Genomic DNA, 26,684 nt, shown 5'->3' on the forward strand with positions numbered 1-26,684 from the left:
ATAGTTAAAATCTCCCATTATTACCACTGTACCTGCCCGGGCGGCCCTCTCTATTTGTTTATGAAGCAAGCCGACCTTCTATCTCTTCAGTGATATTAGGGGGTCTGTAGATTACACCAAGTATTATTTTTTCAGTATTGACCTCCTTTTGTAATTCTACCCACAGTGATTCCACCTCCTCAGAATCATCACACACTATGGCATCGTTCACACTGACTTTCATTCTATCTTTGCGAAACAATGTAAACCCCTGCAGATTGACAGCCCAGTCATGCGAGGAGTCCAGCCATGTCTCAGTGGCCCCAACTATATCAATATGTTCCTCCAGTATCAAGGCCTCAAGCACCCCAATTTTATTTGCTAGGCTTCTGGCATTTGTGAACATACACTTCACATTTCCATCCTTTATGTTATTGGGGTTAATGGGATGCAGTTCAACTTAGTTGAATCTCACTCTCCCATGTTGTGAAGTGCACCTCTAATTCCTTATTAAAGAGTCAATTTCAGTCTGTGGCCATTCCCTCGTGAGATTAGTCTGTAAGTTACCAATTTATTCTTCAAATTTTTCTAAAGTTTGAGTATTATGCAGTACCAAAGGTTGCAAGAATTTTTTAGAAAAGTTATTGAATTCTTCCTCCCACTGCTCTCTGAAGGTGTTGTCATCAACAGGGTATGATGGGAAGACCTGAACACTAAGGCCTCTGGGTATGAAGCCAGCCATGATATATTTTTGTAAAAACATCCGATTCCACCATACCTTAGTACAGCGGTGCAGTAAATTCTGCAAATTTCTTTTATAATCATCCCTGAGAATTGAGTCTACGCCAGTTGTGGAATCCGTACCAAAGAAGTCCTGGGCTTTGGCCAGCCATGTCAAATCTCGACTTTTTTAATCCATGTGGAACTTAAATGTATCCCCACACACAAGAAAATCCATTGATTAGGCAAACTCGGATTTGAGGAACACATGGCACTTTTGACGCCCAGAGGAAGCAGGAAGCACAGGGTCAGTAAAATAACTTCAGGTTGACCAGCATTCCTTGCAACCATTATATGATAACCCCTGGTTTACATTGATGTGCTGGTTTATGTGTCAGTCAGCTCCCAGGCCAATAGAAGACAGCAAAGGGGGTAGGGACTTTCACACAGTTTTAAAGGCACGTAGCAAACAGCTGCCCGCATTCTGTAGAGAGGGAGAGAGACAGTGGCCCTGATTTACTATTGTAAGCCCGACCTGCCCCCCCCCCAGGTAGCGACTGCTCCTAGGAGCTATGCTAATGTCGCTGCCGGGGGTTCAGCGGGGGTCCCCATCTCCGTCCGGCTCTGGAGGCCAGTTGCAACAGCGCCTACTGGAGGCTCTGCGTAGGGGCGACAGGTCGATCCAGGTAGAGGGAAGGGGCGAGGTCGACTTGTCTTTCTGGATAGAGAGGCACTGCTTGGGGGCTTTCCGAGAGCGGAATGGGGAGGTGGTCTGGTCCCTCCCGACATCCGGGCAGGACAAAAACCGTAGGAATGTTGTCCGTCTGATTTGAAGGGGCGAGGATGCGCTCCCACCTCGTGCAAAAGTGGTTGAGCTCCTCCTTCAGATGGAATTCAGGACGAGTGACATCTTTGCACTGATTCACCCCTACGGTTCATCTGATATTTGATGTCAGTTTCGTTCAGCCAGAGGGTCTCGAACTCTTCTGGTCGAACTATGAAGTGGCAAAGAACGAGCCCGGCTGGCGGGATTTTGCCATAAAGGCGATTTCTCGTCAGAACTCGGTCAAGAAAGTGACCGTTTTGACCTGTAACAAGTCACTTTCTTGCTATGACATCATGACCTGGCTCGGACGGTATGGGGATGTGATGGCCATGCCCAAGAAAAACTTGGATGAGCACGGGATCTGGTCCTGGGCCTGGATGTTTTCCATCAAACTCAAACGTTCAGGGAATACGGTTGCCCACATTCCGTCAGCCGCCTTCCTTGGACGTGATAGGATCCAGGTCTTCTACCAGGGGCAACCTAAGGTTTGTCACAGGTGTGGCAGCCCCACCCACTTTAGCGCAGCCTGTACTGTGCAGGTCTGTGCTTTGTGTGGTGCAGTGGGTCATCTGGCCGCATCCTGTAGGCAGATCCGGTGCCACCTGTGTGGTGTCCTCGGACACCCTTTTTAGCCTTTGTCCTAGCACCTTCACCCATGCAGCGGCAGCTCCGGCTGAGGAGAGCTATGAAGTTGCCTCAGCTGGGGAGGGTACGGTCAGGGTTGGGGGCGCAACAGGGCTAGTGAGGGCCCCGCCAAACTAAGGCGGGAGGAAAATCGTAGAAGGAGTAGGGAGCTGGAGAATGCCCAGGTGGCGGGGGTAGCTTCAGCCCCTGCTCCTGAAGCTGGCCCTGTAACCGCTGAAGCCCTGGAGTGGAATGTGCTGGATGAGGAGATCAGGAGACTTCACAGAGAGGAAGGCAATATGGCCGACCCTTCTGATTCCTCCCACTATGAAAGTGTGGATGAGGAGTGCAGGGAGTGGCCAAAAAAGAAAGATAAGGGCAAAAGGAAGGGGAGAAAAAAAAGGTCAGAGCCCTCTGAAGCTCCTGGTACTATGGGCCAGGTCCAAAGCGGAAGCCTGACTGCCCCCCCTCTGATTGACCTGTCAAACCGGTACCTCGTCCTCGATACCATCTCCTCCCCCTCCTTGGAGGGGGAAGGTGAGGGCGAGGTGCCTAGGGTGAAGGAGCCTCTGGGGGGAACTGGGCCCTGTCCTGTCGGGGCACCTTCCTCGTGGGCAGGGCTAGACCGGGCCAGACGGAGATGGGGACAAAATGGATCTATCAGAGTCAAAAAAAAGGTCTAAGAGTGGTCCAGCCTTCTCATCTTCTTTAGGAGATGAGGGGGAAAAAAGAAGGGGAAACAGAAGTAAAGGGTGTAGCCGTCTAATTTAATCACCTTGTATGGCGGCACTCACCCCATTGACGCTGGCATCTATTAATTGTGCCAGCATAAAGTCTGATACGGCTAGATTTGCAGCCTTTGATTTTCTCGGCCGTGTTGAAGCTGCCATTTTCTTTTTACAAGAGACCAGGTTGTCAGATCTAGCCTCTCTGGTAAAAGCCAGAAGAGAGTGGAGGCGTGGTCCCTCCCACTGGTCTCTTGCGGCTGAGCCGTATAGTGGGATGGCAGTCCTTTTTACCTCTCCTGTTGAATGCCGACGGGTTATTGAATTAGAAATGGGGAGGTGCCTGATCTTAGATGTCTTCATGAAGGGACAGGAGCTCCGGCTCATTAACATCTACGCCCCACAAACTAAGCAGGGCCGTAAAGATCTCTTTATGAGGATTAAGCCCTTTCTTTTTACTAGTCGGCAGGTGATCTTTGGAGGGGACTTCAATAATGTCACGAGGTCCCAGGATAGGAGAGGCTCCAATGGTCCGCTGACTTACGATAGTGTGGCACTGATTAGCATAGCTAGAGAAGCTCGCCTAGAGGATGCCCACATCCTGAGCCCCTCGGGCCACGCGGGTTTCACCTATCATCAAGGTAGTCGCAGGTCTAGGATAGATAGGTTTTATTTAAAGGAGGAAGCCATCTCTTCCGCAGTGTCCGTGGTTGAGGGGGAGTTCTCCGACCACTGTATGATTTTGTTTTGCCTGAATGTTTCAGAGACCCCCCGGATGGGAAAAGGTTATTGGAAGCTGAATTCCTCCCTCCTGGAGGAAGCAGAGGTAAGACAGTCCTTTGAGGATTTTCTTCAGAGTCAGGTACCTTTACTGGATCTTTGTAGTAATAAGTGTTACGCCGAGCGCTTCGGGTCCCTGCTCCTCCCCGAAGCGCTCGCGGCGTTTCTCTCCTTGCAGCGCCCCGGTCAGACCCGCTGACCGGGAGCGCTGCACTGACATTGCCGGCGGAGATGCGATTCGCATAGCGGGACGCGCCCGCTCGCGAATCGCATCCCAGGTCACTTACCTGTCCCGGTCCCCGGCTGTCATGCTCTGGCGCGCGCGGCTCCGCTTTCTAGGGCGCGCGCGCGCCAGCGCTCTGAGATTTAAAGGGCCAGTGCACCAATGATGGTGCCTGGTCCAATCACCCTGATTAGCTTGCACCTGTTCCTTGCCTACTTATACCTCACTTCCCCTGCACTCCCTTGCCGGATCTTGTTGCCTTGTGCCTTGAGAAAGCTTTACTGTGTTACCCATACTGTGTTCCAGACCTCCTGCTATTCCACCATTGACTACGAACCTTGCCGCCTGTCCCGACCTTCTGCTACCTGACCTTGCTCTTGTCTACTCCCTTGTACCGCGCTTATCTCAGCAGTCAGAGAGGTTGAGCCGTTGCCAGTGGATACGACCTGGTTGCTACCGCCGCTGCAAGAACATCCCGCTTTGCGGCGGGCTCTGGTGAATACCAGTAGCAACTTAGAACCGGTTCACTGACACGGTCCACGCCAATCCCTCTCTGGCACAGAGGATCCACCTCCAGCCTGCCGAATCGTGACAGTAGATCCGGCCATGGATCCCGCTGAGGTCCCGCTACCAGTCGTCGCTGACCTCACCACGCTGGGCGCCCAGCAATCACGACAGATCGCCCAACAAGATCACCAGCTGTCGTACTTGACCACCATGACTCAGCAACTTCAGTCACAGCTACAGCAGCTTCAGTCACAGCTACAGCAACTTCAGTCACAGCTACAGCAGCAATAACCATCTCCTCCGCCGGCTCCTGCACCTCTTCCGCAACGATTGGCCGCTCCTAACCTCCGCTTGTCCCTGCCAGACAAATTTGATGGGGACTCTAGACTCTGCCGAGGTTTCCTGTCACAATGTTCCCTACATTTGAAGATTTTGTCGGACCAATTTCCTACAGAACGGTCGAAGGTGGCTTTCGTGGTTAGTCTCCTGTCTGGGAAGGCTTTGGCTTGGGCCACACCGCTCTGGGACTGCGATGACCCTGTCACCGCCACTGTACACTCCTTCTTCTCTGAGGTTCGCAGTGTCTTCGAGGAACCAGCCCGAGCTTCTTCTGCCGAGACTGCCCTGCTGAACCTGGTCCAGGGTAATTCTTCAGTAGGCGAGTACGCTATCTGATTTCGTACTCTCGCTTCCGAATTATCTTGGAACAACGAGGCTCTCTGCGCGACCTTTAAAAAAGGCCTATCCAGTAACATCAAAGATGTGCTGGCCCCACGAGAGATTCCTGCCAACCTGCATGAACTTATCCCTTTGGCCACCCGCATTGACATGCATTTTTCGGAAAGACACCAGTAACTCCGCCAGGAAAAAGACCTTAATCCCTGGGCACCTCTCTCACGGTATCCCTTGCAATCTACCCCTGTGCCTCCCGCCGAGGAGCCTATGCAAGTAGATCGGTCTCGCCTGACTATTGAAGAGAGGTCTCGCCGTAGGGACAAAAATCTATGTCTGTACTGCGCTAGTACCGAACATTTCTTGGTGGATTGCCCTATTCGTCCTCCACGTCTGGAAAATGCACGCACGCAACCTGCTCATGTGGGCCTGGCGTCTCTGGGTACGGAGTCTGCTTCTCCATCTCTCTCTGTGCCCGTATGGATTTCTCCTTCTGCCAACTCCTCCTTCTCTGCTGTGGCAGTCTTGGACTCTGGTTCTTCTGGAAATTTTATTCTGGCCTCTTTGCTTGATAGGTACTGCATCCCGGTGACCCGTCTCATCAAGCCGCTCTACATTTCTTCGGTCAACGGGGTCAAGCTGCACTGCACTGTGCGTTATCGCACAGTGCCCCTGCTTATGAACATTGGACCGCATCTCGAGGAAATTGAATTTTTGGTCTTGCCCGGCTGTACCTCTGAAATCCTCCTCGGTTTGCCATGGCTCCAGCACCATTCTCCCACCCTTGACTGGACCACCGGGGAGATCAAGAATTGGGGTCCTGCTTGCCGCAAGGAGTGCCTCACGTCTGCTCCCAGCCCCGTCTGTCGGTCCTCTGTGTCTCCTCCTGTGCCTGCTCTCCCCAAGGCCTGTCAGGACTGTGCCGTGCCTCCTCATAGTCCCCGTCCTGGTGACACTCTGCTCCGTGCCAAGCCTCACCCTCTGCCCCCCCCCCATTCCCACTCCTTCTGACCGGTCTGCCATTCTTGAGTATGCCCAGGACTTCACTGTCCCCCAGAAGGAGACTCTACAATCGCTCCCAATGTCCTTGTCCCAGGTGGAGCGATATCCCGACAAAAAGAGGGGGAGACCTAAGGGGGGGGGGGTACTGTTACGCCGAGCGCTCCGGGTCCCTGCTCCTCCCCAAAGCGCTTGCGGCGTTTCTCTCCTTGCAGCGCCCCGGTCAGACCCGCTGACCGGGAGCGCTGCACTGACATTGCCGGCGGAGATGCGATTCGCATAGCGGGACGCGCCTGCTCGTGAATCGCATCCCAGGTCACTTACCTGTCCCGGTCCCCGGCTGTCATGCTCTGGCGCGCGCGGCTCCGCTTTCTAGGGCGCGCGCGCGCGCCAGCGCTCTGAGATTTAAAGGGCCAGTGCACCAATGATGGTGCCTGGTCCAATCACCCTGATTAGCTTGCACCTGTTCCTTGCCTACTTATACCTCACTTCCCCTGCACTCCCTTGCTGGATCTTGTTGCCTTGTGCCTTGAGAAAGCTTTACTGTGTTACCCATACTGTGTTCCAGACCTCCTGCTATTCCACCATTGACTACGAACCTTGCCGCCTGTCCCGACCTTCTGCTACGTCTGACCTTGCTCTTGTCTACTCCCTTGTACCGCGCTTATCTGAGCAGTCAGAGAGGTTGAGCCGTTGCCAGTGGATACGACCTGGTTGCTACCGCCACTGCAAGACCATCCCGCTTTGCGGCGGGCTCTGGTGAATACCAGTAGCAACTTAGAACCGGTCCACTGACACGGTCCACGCCAATCCCTCTCTGGCACAGAGGATCCACCTCCAGCCTGCCGAATCATGACAATAAGCTGGAGTGGTGGGAGATATTCAAGAAGAGGGTTGCGGGGTTCTTCCACCAGCTCTCGAGCCTCACGTCCCTGAACAGGTACCGCTTGTATCAGGGTCTGAGGAGGAAACTCAAGCTTCTCATTTCGACTGGAGGTAGCCGAGAGGATATCTCCAGAGTGAAATCCTTGCTGATGAGGTGTCAGTACGATAGGCACGCATCTTTGATTTTTAAGAGGGATTTCGGGAATAACCGTTCGCCCGACCCTTACAGAAACTGTAAGATGTCAGTGAGTAGTAAAATCATTTCAGGACTGATTGATAGTACAGGATCTCTGAATTGGTCCAGATCAGGGATCTTGGAGGTCGTCAGATCCTTCTATTCGCACCTCTTGGGGAGGAAGGATCTAGATCGAGACAAGATGTGGATTTTCCTGGCTGAAACCATTCCTTAGTCAGGGGTAGACCCCTCTCTTGATGTTTTGGCAGAAGAAATCAGGTAAGAGGAAGTGAGACTGGTGATCGAGGGGCTTGCCCCTAAGAAGTCGCCAGGTCCCGATGGCTTAACATCCGAGTGGTACAAGACCTTTAAGGAGTCTTTAGCTCCCCTCTTGACTGAGGTATTCAATGAGTGTCTCTCCTAGGGCACTCTGCCGAAGTCAATGAGGAGGTCAGCCCTGATTCTTCTCTCAAAGGGTAAAGATCCCAGCCGTATTGAGAATTGGAGGCCCATAGCTCTTCTCAATATGGACAGGAAGCTTCAGGAAGCTAAGATACCTTTCGGAGGCCCAGCACTTAACTGTTCCAGGCCGAAGCACCTTAAATGCTGTCCTTAGTATCAGGGAGGCAGTGGAGCGGAGTAGTGCGGGACTGTGGAAGGGGTACTTGCTGTCCTTGGATCAGGCCAAAGCATTTGATCGGGTGAACCACGAGTACCTCTGGTCCGTCCTCCTGAGATATGGCTTACCGAGTACTTTTGTTAATTGGCTTAAGATCTTGTATGCAGGGGCAGAGAGTTTCCCTCTGTTGAACGGGTGGTCTGGCCACTCTTTTGAGGTAGGGTCCGGAGTCCGTCAGGGTTGTCCTTTGAGCCTGCTCTTATGTGTTTTCGCGATCGATCCCTTCCTTAGGAGGGTGAGTCGCGGACCATTGGTGGGAGTCTGGATGAGTCTGGCGGAGCCGGCTGTCGCCCAGAGAGTGGTGGCGTGCGTTGACGATGTCACTATTTTCGACTCCTCGAGAGAGAGAGAGAGAGAGGAGGTCGATGTGGTGATGTCGGAGGTGGACCGCTACTCAGAGGCATCCGGGTCTAAGATCAACCGGGTTAAGTGTGAGAGTCTCTGGCTAGGAGGGGGGATCCTATGTTTGATCTCCTAGACACCCTTCCAGGGCCCCAAGAATCAGCAAAAGTCTTAGGCATCACATTCAGCCAGGATGATTATCCCACCAAAAACTGGGATGGTAAGCTCCAGGATGCCACTCAGAAGGTGGACCAGTGGAAGGGTTGGTCTATGACCCTCAGGGAAAGGGTACACCTGATCAAATCGTACCTGCTCCCCTTGTTTATCTGGGCAGCGTATGTATCTTGCCAGAGGCTTACTATACTAGGATCTACAGCCTGTTTTTCCAACTGTTATGGGGGAACAGGATAAACCTAGTCAAGAGGGAGGTTACGTACCGCACGAGGAGACTAGGGGGTTTATCTATGGTAAACACTGTGGTGTTCTTAACGAACACCTTCTTGAAAGAAAACATTGCTAACCTCCTGAAAGAAAGGGCTCCTCCATGGGTACTCTCCTGCAGGGAATGGTTTCAGCGTTTCTTCCAGGAATGGGAGAGAGGAGGGCGAGTGAAGAACCTCCGTACGCCCCATGGATATCTTACAGCTTACGCTACCCCGACTCTGAAGGCGATACGTCGGTGGGGTCTGGGAGTGTGGAAGATCAGGACCCAGTCAAGGCAGTTCCTTGACAAACGGGTTCTGTTGACCCACTTCCAGAAGCCTCTGGCGCTCAGGGACTGCCCAGGTCTGGATCTGAGGGAGGGGTTGTATATTTTAAACATGGAAAGGATCCCCCAGAAGTTTTGGGACTTGGCCTGGTGCCGCTTTCAGGGGAAGCTATGTGTAAGGGACAATTTGAAGTGTAGGAACTCTGATGATCGGGGATGTCCCCGAGAAGAGTGTGGGGACACACTGGAAAGCATGGACGCCTTTCTGCTTCATTGTCCCTTTAATATAGGGGTCTACAACCGGGTGGGCGCTTCCATCGGCTGGAGTCAACTTGCCGGCCTTACCTACCCGGAGTGGGCTTATGGGGCATTTAGGAACCTGGGTGGCCGAGACCGGGGCACTTTATTTTTAGTTAGCTTAGTGGTTAGGTACTACAGTTGGAACGCACAGTGTTTAGTGTTAGGTGGAGGTCTGTAGGAATATCACCGGTGACCTCTGGAAGATCAGGTCATTGGAGTATGGCAGTCTTGGTACCAGTAGGGCTTCTCTCCTGTGGAGAGGTTTTTCTTTTGATGTGCCCTAGGTACTAGACCTTTTAGGTAGAGTACCTTTATTTTGGTTAGGGGCAGTGTTATAGTGATAGTGATAGGGTGAGAGCAGGGTCAGTTTTAATGGAGGGATAGAATTAGGGAAAATTGTAGGGGGGAGTTAGGGAAAGAGTTTAAAATTATTTTGATGTATCAAGTCTGCCATCCTTCTTCCTGGTGGTGGGCTAATGCATGTGCACGCTAGCTTTTTATTTTGTTTTAAGCTGATATGGTAAGAAGGGCTTACAGGCGACCAAACTTGGGCCTAAGGTGGTTTTGGTTCAGTGTGTATATGTTAGTATATATAAGTTTGTGTGTAAGTTGGTTGAGAGGAGTACTAGGTGGGGAGGGTGTATTTGTGGGTGGTTGTGTTTTGCGTTTCTTTTGTCGACCTGACATGGGTCAGTTAGGGACAGGACTTTGTGTACGAACGGTATGGACTCTGACCCATGTGCAGGGGGGGTTGGGGGGGAGAGGGTACAAGGGATTTTGGTAGGGTATTCTATTGTTTTTGTAGGTTTTCTGTAGTGTATATATTTATTTTTAGTTAAATACTATATTATTATGTTCATGTGATTTTGTATATATATTGTTTATATACTGTTTTTTATATTATAACATTACAGTAGTTATGGCAGTCGGACCAGTTATTATGTTGTTACGTGGTTTATTTGGTCTATTTCAGTTTATTTGGTCTAGTGTTTATTTTGTTGTTGTTGTTTTTTTTTTTTTGTAGTGGTATGCTTGTTATATTTTCTGTTCTGTTTACTCATTGTGTTTTGTACTTTTATAGTAAAAAAGAGTGTCAGCAGAGAAGCGAAGTGTAGCCAGAAGCAGGGCTGGATTAACGTAGGGGCTGATGGAGTAAAATAAGCCCAGCCAGCCAACAAAAAGGCCACCGAGGTGCAGAGCCGCCCGCGCTGCAAAACCGTGAGAGAACAGAGTTCTACTCTCGCAACTCTGTACTCTCGCAGGCCGCGGCGGCCGGCATTCAGGGCCAGAGGTGGCTCTACCAACCCACGCTCTGGTTGGGGCCTCGCTCTGGCCCTGACCACCGCAGGGGGCCCCCGTCACATTCTGGACATCCCTGTGTCCCGAAAGATCTGGAGGCTGTATGTCTATGGGGGAACTATAGTGCACCTAATGTGGGGAGCTATACTGCACCTAATGTGGGTAACTATACTGCACCTAATGTGGGGAGCTATACTGCACCTAATGTGGGGAGCTATACTGCACCTAATGTGGGGGAACTATACTGCACCTAATGTGGGGAGCTATACTGCACCTAATGTGGGGAACTATACTGCACCTAATGTGGGAGAACTGTACTGCACCTCATGTGGGGAGCTATACTGCACCTAATGTGGGGAACTATACTGCACCTAATGTGGGGAACTAAACTGCACCTAATGTGGGGAGCTATACTGCACCTAATGTGGGGAGCTATACTGCACCTAATGTGGGGGAGCTATACTGCACCTAATGTGGGGGAACTATACTGCACCTAATATGGGGGAACTATACTGCACCTAATGTGGGGAGCTATACTGCACCTAATATGGGGAACTATACTGCACCTAATGTGGGGAGCTATACTGCACCTAATGTGGGGAGCTATACTGCACCAAATGTGGGGAGCTATACAGCACCTAATGTGGGGAGCTATACTGCACCTAATGTGGGGAGCTATACTGCACCTAATGTGGGGAACCATACTGCACCTAATGTGGGGGACTATACTGCACATAATGTAGGGGAACGATACTGCACTTAATGTGGGGAGCTATACTGCACCTAATATGGGGAACTATACTGCACCTAAAGTGGGGAGCTATACTGCACCTAATGTGGGGAACTATACTGCACCTAATGTGGGGGACTATACTGCACCTAATGTGGGGAGCTATACTGCACCTAATGTGGGGAGCTATACTGCACCTAATGTGGGGAGCTATACTGCACCTAATGTGGGGAGCTATACTGCACCTAATGTGGGGGAGCTATACTGCACCTAATGTGGGGGAACTATACTGCACCTAATGTGGGGGAACTATACTGCACCTAATGTGGGGAGCTATACTGCACCTAATATGGGGAACTATACTGCACCTAATGTGGGGAGCTATACTGCACCTAATGTGGGGAGCTATACTGCACCTAATGTGGGGAGCTATACTGCGCCGAATGTGGGGAGCTATACTGCACCTAATGTGGGGGAGCTATACTGCACCTAATGTGGGGGAACTATACTGCACCTAATATGGGGGAACTATACTGCACCTAATGTGGGGAGCTATACTGCACCTAATATGGGGAACTATACTGCACCTAATGTGGGGAGCTATATTGCACCTAATGTGGGGAGCTATACTGCACCAAATGTGGGGAGCTATACTGCACCTAATGTGGGGAACTATACTGCACCTAATGTGGGGAGCTATACTGCACCTAATGTGGGGAACCATACAGCACCTAATGTGGGGGACTATACTGCACCTAATGTGGGGGACTATACTGCACATAATGTAGGGGAACGATACTGCACTTAATGTGGGGAGCTATACTGCACCTAATATGGGGGACTATACTGCACCTAAAGTGGGGAGCTATACTGCACCTAATGTGGGGAACTATACTGCACCTAATGTGGGGGACTATACTGCACCTAATGTGGGGATCTATACTGCACCTAATGTGGGGAGCTATACTGCACCTAATGTGGGGAGCTATACTGCACCTAATGTGGGGAGCTATACTGCACCTAATGTGGGGGAGCTATACTGCACCTAATGTGGGGGAACTATACTGCACCTAATGTGGCGAGCTATACTGCACCTAATGTGGGGAGCTATACTGAACCTAATGTGGGGAGCTATACTGCACCTAATTTGGGGAGCTATACTGCACCTAATTTGGGGAACTATACTGCACCTAATGTGGGGAGCTATACTGCACCTAATGTGGGAAACCACACAGCACCTAATGTGGGGGACTATACTGCACCTAATGTGGGGAGCTATACTGCACCTAATGTGGGGGACTATACTGCACTTAGTGTGGGGAGCTATACTGCATCTAATGTGGGGAACTATACTGCACCTAATGTGGGGAGCTATACTGCACCTAATGTGGGGGACTATACTGCACCTAATGTGGGGAGCTATACTGCACCTAATGTGGGGAGCTATACTGCACCTAATGTGGGGAGCTATACTGCACCTAATGTGGGGGAACTATACTGCACCTAATGTGGGGAGCTATAGTGCACCAAATGTGGGTATCTATACTGCACCTAATGTGGGGGGAACTGTACTGCACCTAATGTGGGGAACTATACTGCACCTAATGTGGGGAACTATACTGCACCTAATGTGAGGGGAACTATACTGCACCTAATGTGGGAGACTCTACTTCACCTAATGTGGGGGACTATACTGCATCTAATGTGGGGAACTATTCTGCACCTAATGTGGGGAACTATACTGCACCTAATGTGGGTGAACTATACTGCACCTAATGTGGGGAACTATACTGCACCTAATGTGGGGAACTATACTGCACCTAATGTGGGGAGCTATACTGCTTCTAATGTGGGGAGTTATACTGCACCTAACATGGGGAACTATACTGCACCTAATGTGGGGGAGCTATACTGCACCTAATGTGGGGAACTATACTGCACCTAATGTGGGGGGAACTATACTGCACCTAATGTGGAGGGAACTATACTACACCTAATGTGGGGACTATACTGCACCTAATATGGGGAACTATACTGCACCTAATGTGGGGAGCTATACTGCACCTAATGTGGGGAACTATACTGCACCTAATATGGGGGAACTATACTGCACCTATTGTGGGGGAATTATACTGCACCTAATGTGGAGAGCTATACTGCACCTAATGTGGAGAACTATACTGCACCTAATGTGGGGAACTGTACTGCACCTAATGTGGGGAACTGTACTACACCTAATGTGGGGAGCTGTACTGCACCTAATGTGGGGAAGCTATACTGCACCTAATGCGGGGAGCTATACTGCACGTAATGTGGGGGAACTATACTGCACCTAATGTGGGTGAACTATAGTGCACCTAATGTGGGGGAACTATACTGCACCTAATGTGGGAACTATACTGCACCTAATGTGGGGAACTATACTGCACCTAATGTGGGGGAGCGATACTGCACCTAATGTGGGGAGCTATACAGCACCTAATGTGGGGGAATTATACTGCACCTAATGTGGGGGAACTGTACTGCACCTAATGTGGGGAACAGTACTGCACTTAATGTGGGGAGCGATACTGCACCTAATGTAGGGAGCTATACTTTACCTAATGTGGGGAACTGTACTACACCTAATGTGGGGAACTATACTGCACCTAATGTGGGGGACTATACTGCACCTAATGTGGGGATCTATACTGCACCTAATGTGGGGAGCTATACTGCACCTAATGTGGGGGACTATACTGCACCTAATGTGGGGAGCTATACTGCACCTAATGTGGGGGACTATACTGCACTTAGTGTGGGGAGCTATACTGCATCTAATGTGGGGAACTATACTGCACCTAAAGTGGGGAGCTATACTGCACCTAATGTGGGGGACTATACTGCACCTAATGTGGGGAGCTATACTGCACCTAATGTGGGGAGCTATACTGCACCTAATGTGGGGAGCTATACTGCACCTAATGTGGGGAACTATACTGCACCTAATGTGGGGAACTATACTGCACCTAATGTGAGGGGAACTATACTGCACCTAATGTGGGAGACTCTACTTCACCTAATGTGGGGGACTATACTGCATCTAATGTGGGGAACTATTCTGCACCTAATGTGGGGAACTATACTGCACCTAATGTGGGTGAACTATACTGCACCTAATGTGGGGAACTATACTGCACCTAATGTGGGGAACTATACTGCACCTAATGTGGGGAGCTATACTGCTTCTAATGTGGGGAGTTATACTGCACCTAACATGGGGAACTATACTGCACCTAATGTGGGGGAGCTATACTGCACCTAATGTGGGGGGAACTATACTGCACCTAATGTGGGGGGAACTATACTGCACCTAATGTGGAGGGAACTATACTACACCTAATGTGGGGACTATACTGCACCTAATATGGGGAACTATACTGCACCTAATGTGGGGAAACTATACTGCACCTAATGTGGGGAGCTATACTGCACCTAATGTGGGGAACTATAGTGCACCTAATGTGGGGAGCTATACTGCACCAAATGTGGGGAGCTATACTGCACCTAATGTGGGGGAACTTTACTGCAGCTAATGTGGGGAGCTATACTGCACCTAATGTGGGGAGCTATACTGCCCCTAATGTGGGGGGAACTTTACTGCACTTAATGTAGGGAACTATACTGCACCTAATATGGGGAGCTATACTGCACCTAATGTGGGGAACTATACTGCACCTAATGTGGGGGAACTATACTGCACCTAATGTGGCGAACTATACTGCACCTAATTTGGGGAACTATATTGCATGTAATGTGGGGGGAACTATACTGCACCTAATGTGGGGGAACTATACTGCACCTAATGTGGGGAACTATACTGCACCTAATGCTCTTAATCCGGCACTGGTCATAAGGGTTTCAGAATGTTTTATAATCCTGCACAATCCATTAATATAGTTTTGAAAACTGTATGCATTTAAAAAAAAAAAAAGATGTATTTATTATTTTATTAGTATTTTTTATGTATTGAATCTGTTTTTTAGGAGAATTTAAATGACAAGAACTTTCCATTTTGGCTTTGGATTGAGGGTATCTTAGAGCTAATTAAAAAGCATCTGCTTTGTCTGTGGAATGATGGGTGAGTATTAATATGGCCATTGGTTATTTTATAAGCACTGGACTGTAAAATGATTTGTGCAACATCATTGTGGACTGTTGTACTATGCTGGCATGGCCTGTGTATTTAACCCAATTGGCACTCAAAAGTACTGCATTTGGCTAATAACAAATGATACAAAAGGCTCAAGCTTTTTTGCTGTATTCATTAGGGGAGTGCTCCTCAGGCCTCTAATTGACAGCAGCCTAAATGTTATGTTGGGGGGCATAAAAAATACCTTTTTTATTAATTCAATACTGTGAGTAAATGTAAAGACTTTAGGGAATTTACCAATTGTGTTGAATTCTCTGTTGGTGGTGTTTCAGAAACACAAAATGTTTTTGTAGAGATATTTATTAAGTTAATGAACACTATTTCAGGGGTGTGGAAATTTTATGGAGCAAAATCTACTTGTCCCTCATGACGATCCACTTGTCCGGCCAATTTTCGCTTTTACGCTCTCGTTTTTTTCCTCCTCGCCCTACCATAACTACCAACTATAAGGATACCTTTTAATTTTTCAATAACATATTCTCCGAACCAAAAAAAAATAAAATATATATATATTAATCGGTGAAGTGAAATTGAAATAGTAAAAGATAATTTTGCAGATTTGATGGTTTTTCTTTTCTGCGCCATTTACCTTGTGGTTGAGGTAACATGTTAGTTTTATACTTTAGGCCTCCTGATTACAGCGATACCAGATTTGTATCGTTTACGTCATGTTTTACTAATTCTGGACTTTTTCAATTTTTTTTATTTGCCGTTTTTTAACCCCTGTAGCTTTATTTTTTTTCCGCATACCAGGCTGTATGAGGGCTCATTTTTTGCGCCATAATCTGTTTTTTGTATCGGTACCATCTTGGTATTGATCTGACTTTTTAATCGCTTTTTAACTTTTTTTTCTGGGATATTATAAAAATTGCAAATCTGTGGTTTGGTATTTTTTTTACATTTACCGTATGGGATACATAATGTTATATTTTCATAGGTTGTACAATTACGCACGAAGCAATACCAAATATGTTTATTTTTATTATGTTTGCATGTTTTTATATAGGAAAAGGGGGTGATTTGAACTTTAACATGGAAGGGGTTAATGCAGCGGTCTTCAAACTGTGGCCCTCCAGATGTTGCAAAACTACAACTCCCAGCATGCCCGGACAGCCAACGGCTGTCCTGGCATGCTGGGAATTGTAGTTTTGTAACATCTGGAGGGGCACAGTTTGAAGACCACTAGGTTAATGTGTGTCTTTCAAACTTTTATTAAAACTTTTTTATTTTATTTTTATTTTTTTTACACTTTATTACACTTATAGGAGGAATCGTTAAATTCCTCAAACAGATGAATAGATTCTATTGAACTCTATTAATCTGTGTGCTCTGTGATCCATTGATAGAGCCTGGTCCAGCCAGGCTCTATCAATGACAGAGCGGGACAGGAGGAAGCAGAGGTAAGTCCTCCGGCTACCTCCATAGTGGATCGCCCCCCTGCAATCGCGCTGCGGGGGGGCGATCCACCCCACTAGCCCACCAGGGAGCATTCACATGTCCCTTAAGACGCCGCTGTCAGCTTTGACAGCGGCGATCTAAAGGGTTAATAGCCAGCCACGGCGATCGCCGCATGCTGGCTATTAGCGGCGGCCCCCGGCTACTGAGAACAGCCGGGGGCTGCAGAGTATGGAGCGGGCCCGCTCCATACATACTGCAGAGCGCCGCATACAGTCTCCCCGTGCAGACGTGCCTCCTCCCCTCAGCTCTCCGAAGCTACAGCTGGGGGGAGTGAAGGCAGAGGACGCAGGTCTGCACGGGGAGCAAGAAGCCACGCCCCCTCATCTCCCCCCGCACGTCTGCAGAGCAGGGGAGAGAATACACATACACAGCTTCTCATCTCCCCTGCCCTGCTTCGGAGGACACAGGCTGCAGAGTATGGAGCGGGCAGGAGTCAGGAGCCGCTCCACACAGACTGCAGATCGCCGCCGCACTTGTCAGGTCCGGCCCTGCTTGCCCGAAGCCGGGCTGAGGGCCGGACAAATTCACCTGCCCGGCGCCCAAAACTGCTAGTCCAGGGCGTTGGGCGATAGAAATTCCACATCCCTGCTATTTGGTAGATTGTTTCTGTCAGGTGTTGCACCAAAATTTGTCCAACAACATTTTTGCACCAATTCTCTCTTTGTGTATTGTCCCTAATTTACTAAGAGTGGAGTGTACTTTTCTTTGTGGATTGTTTTGCCAACAGGTATTTTCCCATGGTATTTACTCATTTTTCAATATACAGTGGTCCCTCAACATATGATGGTGATCTGTTCCAAATGAACCATCGTATGTTGAGGGATCCGTGCAATGTTAAATATAGGACGTTATACTCACCTGTCCCCACCGTCACTGCTGCCCCGTATGTCGTCTATCGTTGTCGCCACGTCCCCGGGGTGTCCCCGCCGCTCCGGAATGTCTCTGTTGCCTGGGATCGTCATTCCTCATTGCCGCCATTACGTCACTACGCACGCCGCTCCTATTGGATGATGGGACGGCGTGCGCGGCGACGTGATGACGACGATGGAGAGCGACGGCGATGCAGGGGATCCCGAAGATGACGGTCCGGAGCGCCGGGGACAGGCAAATAACCATCACCGGAGCTGAGGCAGTCTGTGCTGCTGGATAGCCGTTTATGCGATGGCCCCGACATGCAAAAGCATCGTATGTTGATGCTGTCTTCAACATGCAATGGCCTCTGAGAGGCCATCGCATGTTGAAATGATCATATGTCGGGGGTCACTGTATGTTCACTTTCCCAACAATTTGCTTTTAACAACTGCTCTGAGCTGTCGGGTTTTCCACGGCTCAAACTGTAAAATTAGTAAATTTAGATATTTTATTTTTTAAATGTTAGGGACACGCCCTTTTTTTTAATCATGCCCCCTTTTTGCTGGTCACACCCCATTTTGGGGTTCTCATACTAAAATTGAGTGTTGGTCGCCTTGGTTGGACGTGCAAAACCTGAGAAAAAACTGTCAGCTCACTTTAGCCATAAAATACCTTACAATGTTTGTCTAAACAACAAATCTGTCATAAATTATAAAATAAGTTAAAATGCAATTTGGGAGATATTTTTGAGATTTGGGCAAAAATGTTTTGCATCTGTCGAAAACATTACATTTTTCTTCGATGCACAATGATAATAAATGTGACAGTCATATAAATAATGTACAGTTACCTCTAAATATTGGCCTGGCAACCAATATTAACCCCTTAACGACCTAGGACGTAAATGTACGTCCTGGTGATGTGGTACTTAACGCACCAGGACGTACATTTACGTCCTGAGCATAGCCGCGGGCATCAGAGCTATGCCGGCATCTTGCGCAGCAGGTCCCGGCTGTGGATCGCAGCCAGGGACCCGCCGGTAATGGCGGACACCCACGATCCCGCGGATGTCCGCCATTAACCCCTCAGATGCCGTGATCAATACAGATCACGGCATCTGCAGCATCGCGGTCACTTAACAGTATGATCGGATCGCCCGCAGCGCTGCCGCGGCGATCCGATCATCCTGCACGGCAGACGGAGGTCCCCTCACCTGGCTCCTCTGCCTATCGGGAGTCTTCTGCTCTTATCAGCCTTATCGCAGACCAGAGTAGAAAATGACCGATAATGCTGATCAGTGCTGTGTCCTATACATAGCACTGAACAGCATTAGCAATCGAATGGTTGCAATAAATAGTCCCCTATGGGGACTATAAGAGTGTAAAAATAAAAGTAAAATAAAGTAAAAAAAATTTGAAAAACCCCCTCCCCAATAAAAACGTAAATTGTCACATTTTCCCTATTTTACCCCCAAAAAGTGTAAAAAATTATTTTATATACATATTTGGTATCGCTGCGTGGATCGGGCAGGAGCGGGGAGGAGTGAGGGCAGAGGCTAAGATCGCACGTCTGCAGGACATAATTAAGCCACGCCCCTTGGGTTCGGAAAATATCACTTCACACCCCCCGCTCTTACAGATCTGTCAAAGGCCATTGGGGTGTAAATGCTCACTGCACCCCTTATTAGATTCCTTGAGGGGTGTAGTTTCTGAAATAGGGTCACATGTGGGGGGGGGGGGGTCCATTGTTCTGATAGCATGAGGGTTTTGTAAACGCACATAACCCCCGACCACCATTCCAAACAAATTCTCTCTCCAAAAGCCCAATGGCGCTCCTTCTCTTCTGAGCATTGTAGTTTGCCCGCAGAGCACTTTACATCCACGTATGGGGTATTTCCATACTCAGAAGAAACAGGGTTACAATTTTTGGGGGGCATTTTCTCCTATTACCTCTTGTAAAAATGGTAAGTTTGGGGGGAAAAAAGGCATTTTAGTGAAAAAAATTATTTTTTTTGATTTACACATCCAACTTTAACGAAACCTGTGGGGTGCTAAGGCTCACTGTACCCCTTGCGGGGTGTAGTTACGTTCCTTGATGGGTTTAGTTTCCAAAATAGTATGCATGTGTTTTTTTTTTCTTTTTTTTGCTGTTCTGGCACCATAGGGGCTTCCTAAATGCGACATGCACCCCAAAAACCATTTCAGCAAAATTTGCTTTCCGGAAAACTTTGCAGGGGGAGTGAAGCAATCCCCCAGCGCATTATGGGCATTTGTGATGTAGCGTCGACCAAGATGGCGGCTCCATAGAGAATAATAGGTCGACGCTACGCGCGTTAGGGGACCAGGAGATGACTTCCGGTGTCGGCATAGCGGAGAAACGGGACCAGCCAGGTAATGGATCCCATTTACAAACTTATATAACTTGTGTTATTATAACATTTGGGCCCTAATTTGCTAGCGCTGCAGTTGTCCTTTAACCCCTTAAGGACTCAGCCCATTTGGACCTTAAGGACTTATACAATTTTATTTTTACGTTTTAGGTTTTTCCTCCTTCCCTTCAAAAAATCATAACTTTTTTATATTTTCATCCACAGACTAGTATGAGGGCTTGTTTTTTTGCGCAACCACTTGTCCCTTGCAATGCCATCACTCACTTTACCATAAAATGAATGGCGCAACCAAAAAAATAATATTTGTGTGGGGAAATTAAAAAGAAAACGGCAATTTTGCAAATTTTGGAAGGTTTGTTTTCACGCCGTACAATTTATGGTAAAAATGACATGTGTTTTTTATTCTCTGGGTCAATATGATTAAAATGATACCCATGATTATACACTTTTCTATTACTGTTGCGCTTAAAAAAAATTGCAAACTTTTTAATCAAATTAGTACGTTTAAAATCCCCCTATTTTGAAGACCTATAACTTTTTCATTTTTCCGTATAAGCGGTGGTATGAGGGCTCATTTTTTGCGCCATGATCTGTACTTTTTATTAATACCATATTTGCTTATACAAAACTTTTATTACATTTTTTAATAAAAATTTTTGGGAATAAAATGTTATAAAAAAGCAGCTATTTTGGAGTATTTTTTATTTATGTTCACGCCGTTCACTGTACGGGATCATTTACCCAAAAGCCAAATGTGGCTCCATCTCTTCTGAGCATTGTAGTGCGCCCGCAGTGCATTTGACGTCCACACATGGGGTATTTCCATACTCAGAAGAGATGGGGTTAAAAATGTTGGGGGGCATTTTCTCCTATTACCCCTGGTAAAAATGTAAAATTTGGGGGAAAACTTGCATTTTAGTGAAAATAAATAAATTCATTTACACATTAAACTTTAACGAAAAGTCGTCAAACACCTCGTCGTCAAAAAGGCTCACTGTACCCCTTGTTACGTTCCTTGAGGGGTGTAGTTTCCAAAATAGTATGCCATGTGGGTTCTTTTTTGTGCTGCTCTGGCACCATAGGGGCTTCCTAAATGCAACAGGCCCCCCAAAAACAATTTCAGCTAAATTTGCTTTCCAAAAGCCAAATGTGATTCCTTCTCTTCTGAGCATTGTAGTGCACCCGCAGTGCACTTGACATCCACACATAGGGTATTTCCATACTCAGAAGATATGGGGTTACAAATTTTGGGGGGCATTTCTCCTATTACCCCTTGTAAAAATTTAAAATTTGGGGGAAAACTAGCATTTTAGTGAAAAAAGTAAATAAATTCATTTACACATCCAACTTTAATGAAAAGTCCTCAAACACCTGTGGGGTGTTGAGGCTCACTGTACCCCTTGTTACGTTCCTTGAGGGGTGTAGTTTCCAAAATAGTATCCCAAATTAATTTTTTTATTTGCTGTCATTGAACCAGAGGGGCTTCCTAAATGCGACATGCCCCCCAAAAACCATTTCAGCAAAATTCACTATCCAAAATCCCATTGTCGCTCCTTCCCGTCTGAGCCCTCTACTGCGCCCGCCGAACACTTTACATCCACATATGAGGTATTTCCTTATTTAAGAGAAATTGGGATACAAATTTTGGGGGGATTTCTTTCTTTTTACCCCTTGTAAAAATTCAAAAACTGGGTCTACAAGAACATGCGAATGTAAAAATGCAGATTTTGAATTTTCTCCTTCACTTTGCTGCTATTCCTGTGAAACGCCTAAAGGGTTAACACACTTACTGAATGTCATTTTGAATACTTTGAGGGATGCAGTAGACATTCGGCATGTGCACTGGCAAAAAATGTTTTAGTTATGTTTCATGTAAATTAGTTTTTAATTTTTTTCATTTATAACAAATTTAGTTATGTTGTAGGTTCGGAATCGGATTTCACAATTCTTCATAATTTCCGATTGTGCGTAATTTCTTCGTATTTCGCACGATTATTCGTACGTAGCAGAATTTCCATTCTTAGGGTTAAGTAAGTAGTACTCTTATAAAAGTACATGCCTGTCACTTTTGAAAAAAAGTCCCTTATCCTGATGGTTTCGTTTTTGCTATGAAATCTTAGAAAAGTGAAGTAATATCCAAAATCTCCAATTGGCTTTTGAATACACCATGTAACCACAGAGTCTGTTTTTTAACCAGGAGATCACCTTCTAAAAGAACCTGAAATACACTTTACTTTCAAGTGGCTCCTTCACAGAGAAATGCATTCTAATCTCTGTAATCGCTAGAAGCCCCTATATCCTGTAGTGTTGCCCAACATTGGCGTATGAACCCTAGCAGTTGGTTGGGACTTAGGAGCAAATATTCTGATCTCTCTCAAGCCCTGACATTATATCTTTCCTTATTTTTAACATGTAAAATGTCAATACTTTCTACACCTAAAATATAGATGCCGCCCATGTTATCCCCCTTCTGATCATTCATCAAAATTCATTATAAAATGCTTGCTTGTGGCACGAAATTACTAAAATTTACTATATTAGTACACACCCCAAGAAAAGAACACCTAGAATAACTAAACCCCAAAATAAGAAAATAAATGTGAAATGAAGGACACGGATGAGGGGGGAAAAAAGCAAAAGAACAAAAATCAAATCTCACAGCGCAAAAAAACAGAAAATAATAAACAAAATAAGATCCTCTCACGGCCGCCACGCCCCCCATAAACTTGTATTGAGGGGGCGGGCCGTGACATCACGAGGGAGCGAAGCCGTGATGTCACGATGCTCCGGCCCCTGTATCGCCATTCATTGCGCACAGAGAGAGTTTGCTCTCTGCATTAATGAAAGCAGGGTGCTGCAGCGGAGATCCCGGGGGTCCCCAGTGGCGGGAACCCCCGCGATCTGACATCTTATCCCCTATCCTTTGGATAGGGGAGAAGATGCTAGGGGCGGAGTACCCCTTTAAGGCCAAAATGACCTTGGTCCTTAAGGGGTTAATAGGAAGGTTTCTGAGTCAAAGGACTAGAACCAGACCCTACCGCCTAGGCTAATGATACCTAAATCTGTTCCCTATGTCATCTTGAACATCTTGGGACAATTTACAATTAATTTCAGGCGATATAAAAATCAATTGTGTTCAGCATAGACAAAACAACTTCTTGCAGTTGATATACTTGAAAATTCACCACTATGATAAAGTAGAATATGTCACGAAAAAACTCAGAATCAAATTCATAAGTAAAAGCATCCCAGAGTTATTAATGCTTAAAGGGGTATTCCAGGCAAAACCTTTTTTTATATATATCAACTCGCTCCGGAAAGTTAAACAGTTTTGTAAATTACTTCTATTAAAAAATCTTAATCCTTCCAATAGTTATTAGCTTCTGAAGTTTTCTGTCACGTCCTGGGAGCTGTGCATGATGGGAGAATATCCCCATAGGAACTGCACAGCTCCCGGGACGTGAGTCATTAGAGAGCAGTTAGACAGAAAATAACAACTGAACTTAAGAAGCTAATAACTATTGGAAGGATTAATATTTTTTAATAGAAGTAATTTACAAATCTGTTTAACTTTCCGGAGCCAGTTGATATATATAAAAAAAGTTTTGGCCTGGAATACCCCTTTAACCCCTTGGGGACGGAGCCCATTATGACCCTAAGGACGGGAGCATTTTTTGCAAATCTGACCACTGTCACTTTAAGCATTAATAACTCTGGGATGCTTTTACTTATAAATTTGATTCCGAGATTGTTTTTTCGTGACATATTCTACTTTATGTTAGTGGTAAATTTTCGGCGATACTTGCATCCTTTCTTGGTGAAAAATTCAAAAATTTCATGAAAAATTTGAAAATTTTGCATTTTTCTAACTTTGAAGCTTTCTGCTTATAAGGAATATGGATATTCCAAATAAATTATATATTGATTCACATATACAATATGTCTACTTTATGTTTGCATCATAAAATTGATGATTTTTTACTTTTGGAAGACACCAGAGGGCTTCAAAGTTCAGCAACAATTTTCCAATTTTTCACAAAATTTTCAAAATCGGAATTTTTCAGGGACCAGTTCAGGTTTGAAGTGGATTTGAAGGGTCTTCTGGTTAGAAATACCCCATAAATGACCCCATTATAAAAACTGCACCCCTCAAAGTATTCAAAATGACATTCAGTCAGTGTGTTAACCCTTTAGGTGTTTCACAGGAATAGCAGCAAAGTGAAGGAGAAATTTCTAAATCTTCATTTTTTTACACTCGCATGTTCTTGTAGTCCCAGTTTTTGAATTTTTACAAGGGGTAAAAGGAAAAAAATCCTCTCAAGATTTGTAACCCAATTTCTCTCGAGTAAGAAAATACCTCATATGTGTATGTCAAGTGTTCGGCGGGTGCACTAGAGGGCTCAGAAGCGAAGGAGCAACAATGGGATTTAGGAGAGTGAGTTTTTCTGAAATGTTTTTTGGGGGGCATGTCACATTTAGGAAGCCCCTATGGTGCCAGGACAGCAAAACCCCCCACATCGCACACTATTATGGAAACGACACCCCTCAAGGCACGTAACAAGGGGTACGGTGAGCCTTAACACCCCACAGGTCGGATGTGTAAATGAAAAAAAATATTTTTCCACTAAAATGCTGGTTTTCCCCCAAATTTTACTTTTTTACAAAGGGTAATAGGATAAAATGCCCCCCAAAATTTGTAACCCCATTTCTTCTGAGTATGGAAATACCCCATGTTTGGACGTCAAGTGCACTGCGAGTGAACTACAACGCTCAGATGAGGAGGAGCGCTATTGAGCTTTTAGAGAGATAATTTGTTTGAAATGGAAGTCGGGGGCCATGTGCATTTACAAAGCCCCCCGTGGTGCCAGAACAGTGGACCCCCCACATGTGACCCCATTTTGGAAACTACACCCCTCACGGAATGTAATAAGGGGTACAGTGAGCATTTACATCCTACTGGCGTTTGACAGATCTTTGGAACAGTGGGCTGTGCAAACAAAAAAATTACATTTTTCATTTTCACGGACCACTGTTCCAAAAATCTGTCAGACACTTGTGGGGTGTAAATGCTCACTGTACCCCTTATTACATTACGTTAGGGGTGTAGTTTCCAAAATGGGGTCACATGTGGGTATTTATTTTTTTGGGTTTATGTCAGAACCGCTGTAAAATCAGCCACCCCTGTGCAAATCACCAATTTAGGCCTCAAATGTACATGGTGCGCTCTCACTCCTGAGCCTTGTTATGTGCCCGCAGAGCATTTTACGCCCACATGTGGGGTATTTCTGTACTCAGGAGAAATTGCGTTACAAATTTTGGGGGTCTTTTTTTCCTTTTACCTCTTGTGAAAATAAAAAGTAAAGGGCAACACCAGCATGTTAGTGTAAACATTTTTTTTTTTACACTAACAGACTGGTGTAGACCCCAACTTTTCCTTTTCATAAGGGGTAAAATGAGAAAAAGCCCCCCAAAATTTGTAGTGCAATTTCTCCCGAGTACGGCGATACCCCATATGTGGCCCTAAACTGTTTCCTTGAAATACGACAGGGCTCCAAAGTGAGAGAGCGCCATGCGCATTTGAGGACTAAATTAGGGATTGCATAGGGGTGGACATAGGGGTATTCTACGCCAGTGATTCCCAAACAGGGTGCCTCCAGCTGTTGCTAAACTCCCAGCATGCCTGGACAGTCAGTGGCTGTCCGGAAATGCTGGGAGTTGTTGTTTTGCAACAGCTGGAGGCTCCTTTTTGGAAACACTGCCGTACAATACGTTTTTCATTTTTATTGGGGGGGGGGGGGGACAGTGTAAGGGGGTGTATATGTAGTGTTTTACTCTTTATTAGGTGTTAGTGTAGTGTTTTTAGGGTACATTCACACTGGCGGGTTACGGCGAGTTTCCCGCTAGGAATTTGCGCTGCGGCAAAAATTTGCCGCAGCTCATACTTGAAGCAGGAAACTTGCTGTAAACCTGCCCGTGTGAATGTACCCTGTACGTTCTCATAGGGGGGGAACCACCAGCTGTTTCAAAACTACAACTCCCAGCATGCACGGTCTGTCAGTATATGCTGGGAGTTGTAGTTTTGCAACAGCTGGAGGCACACTGGTTGGAAAACCTTCAGTTAGGTTCTGTTACCTAACTCAGTATTTTCCAACCAGTGAGCCTCCAGCTGTTGCAAAACTACAACTCCCAGCATGCACGGTCTGTCAGTACATGCTGGGAGTTGTAGTTTTGAAACAGCTGGAGGCACACTGGTTGGAAAACCTTCAGTTAGGTTCTGTTACCTAACTCAGTATTTTCCAACCAGTGTGCCTCCAGCTGTTGCAAAACTACAATTCCCAGCATGACTGATCACAGAAGGGCATGCTGGGAGATGTAGTTATGCAACAGCTGGAGGTACGCAACTACAACTCCCAGCATGCCGAGACAGCTGTTTTCTGTGTGGGCATGCTAGGATTTGTAGTTTTGCAACATCTGGAGTGCTACAATTTAGAGACCACTGAACAGTGATCTCCAAACTGTGGACCTCCAGATGTTGCAAAACTACAACTCCCAGCATGCCAGACAGCAAACAGCTGTGTGGGCATGCTAGGAGTTGTAGTTTTGCAAGATCTAGAGGGCA

General features: G+C 46.8%; 1 protein-coding gene across 5 annotated transcripts in view; it reads left to right on the top strand.

Moving 5' to 3' along the window:
• STAT1 (signal transducer and activator of transcription 1) overlaps positions 1–26,684 on the top strand; it is a 1,320,138-nt gene that overhangs the window by 1,008,505 nt on the left and 284,949 nt on the right. For all 5 annotated transcript variants that reach the window (XM_056535944.1, XM_056535945.1, XM_056535942.1 and 2 more), the window contains one exon: positions 15,200–15,294. In XM_056535944.1, coding sequence (XP_056391919.1) covers positions 15,200–15,294 — 95 coding nt within the window. The remainder of the gene's footprint in view (positions 1–15,199; positions 15,295–26,684) is intronic.

This window comes from Hyla sarda, chromosome 8 (genome assembly GCF_029499605.1).
Source record: "Hyla sarda isolate aHylSar1 chromosome 8, aHylSar1.hap1, whole genome shotgun sequence".
Lineage (NCBI taxonomy): Eukaryota > Metazoa > Chordata > Amphibia > Anura > Hylidae > Hyla > Hyla sarda.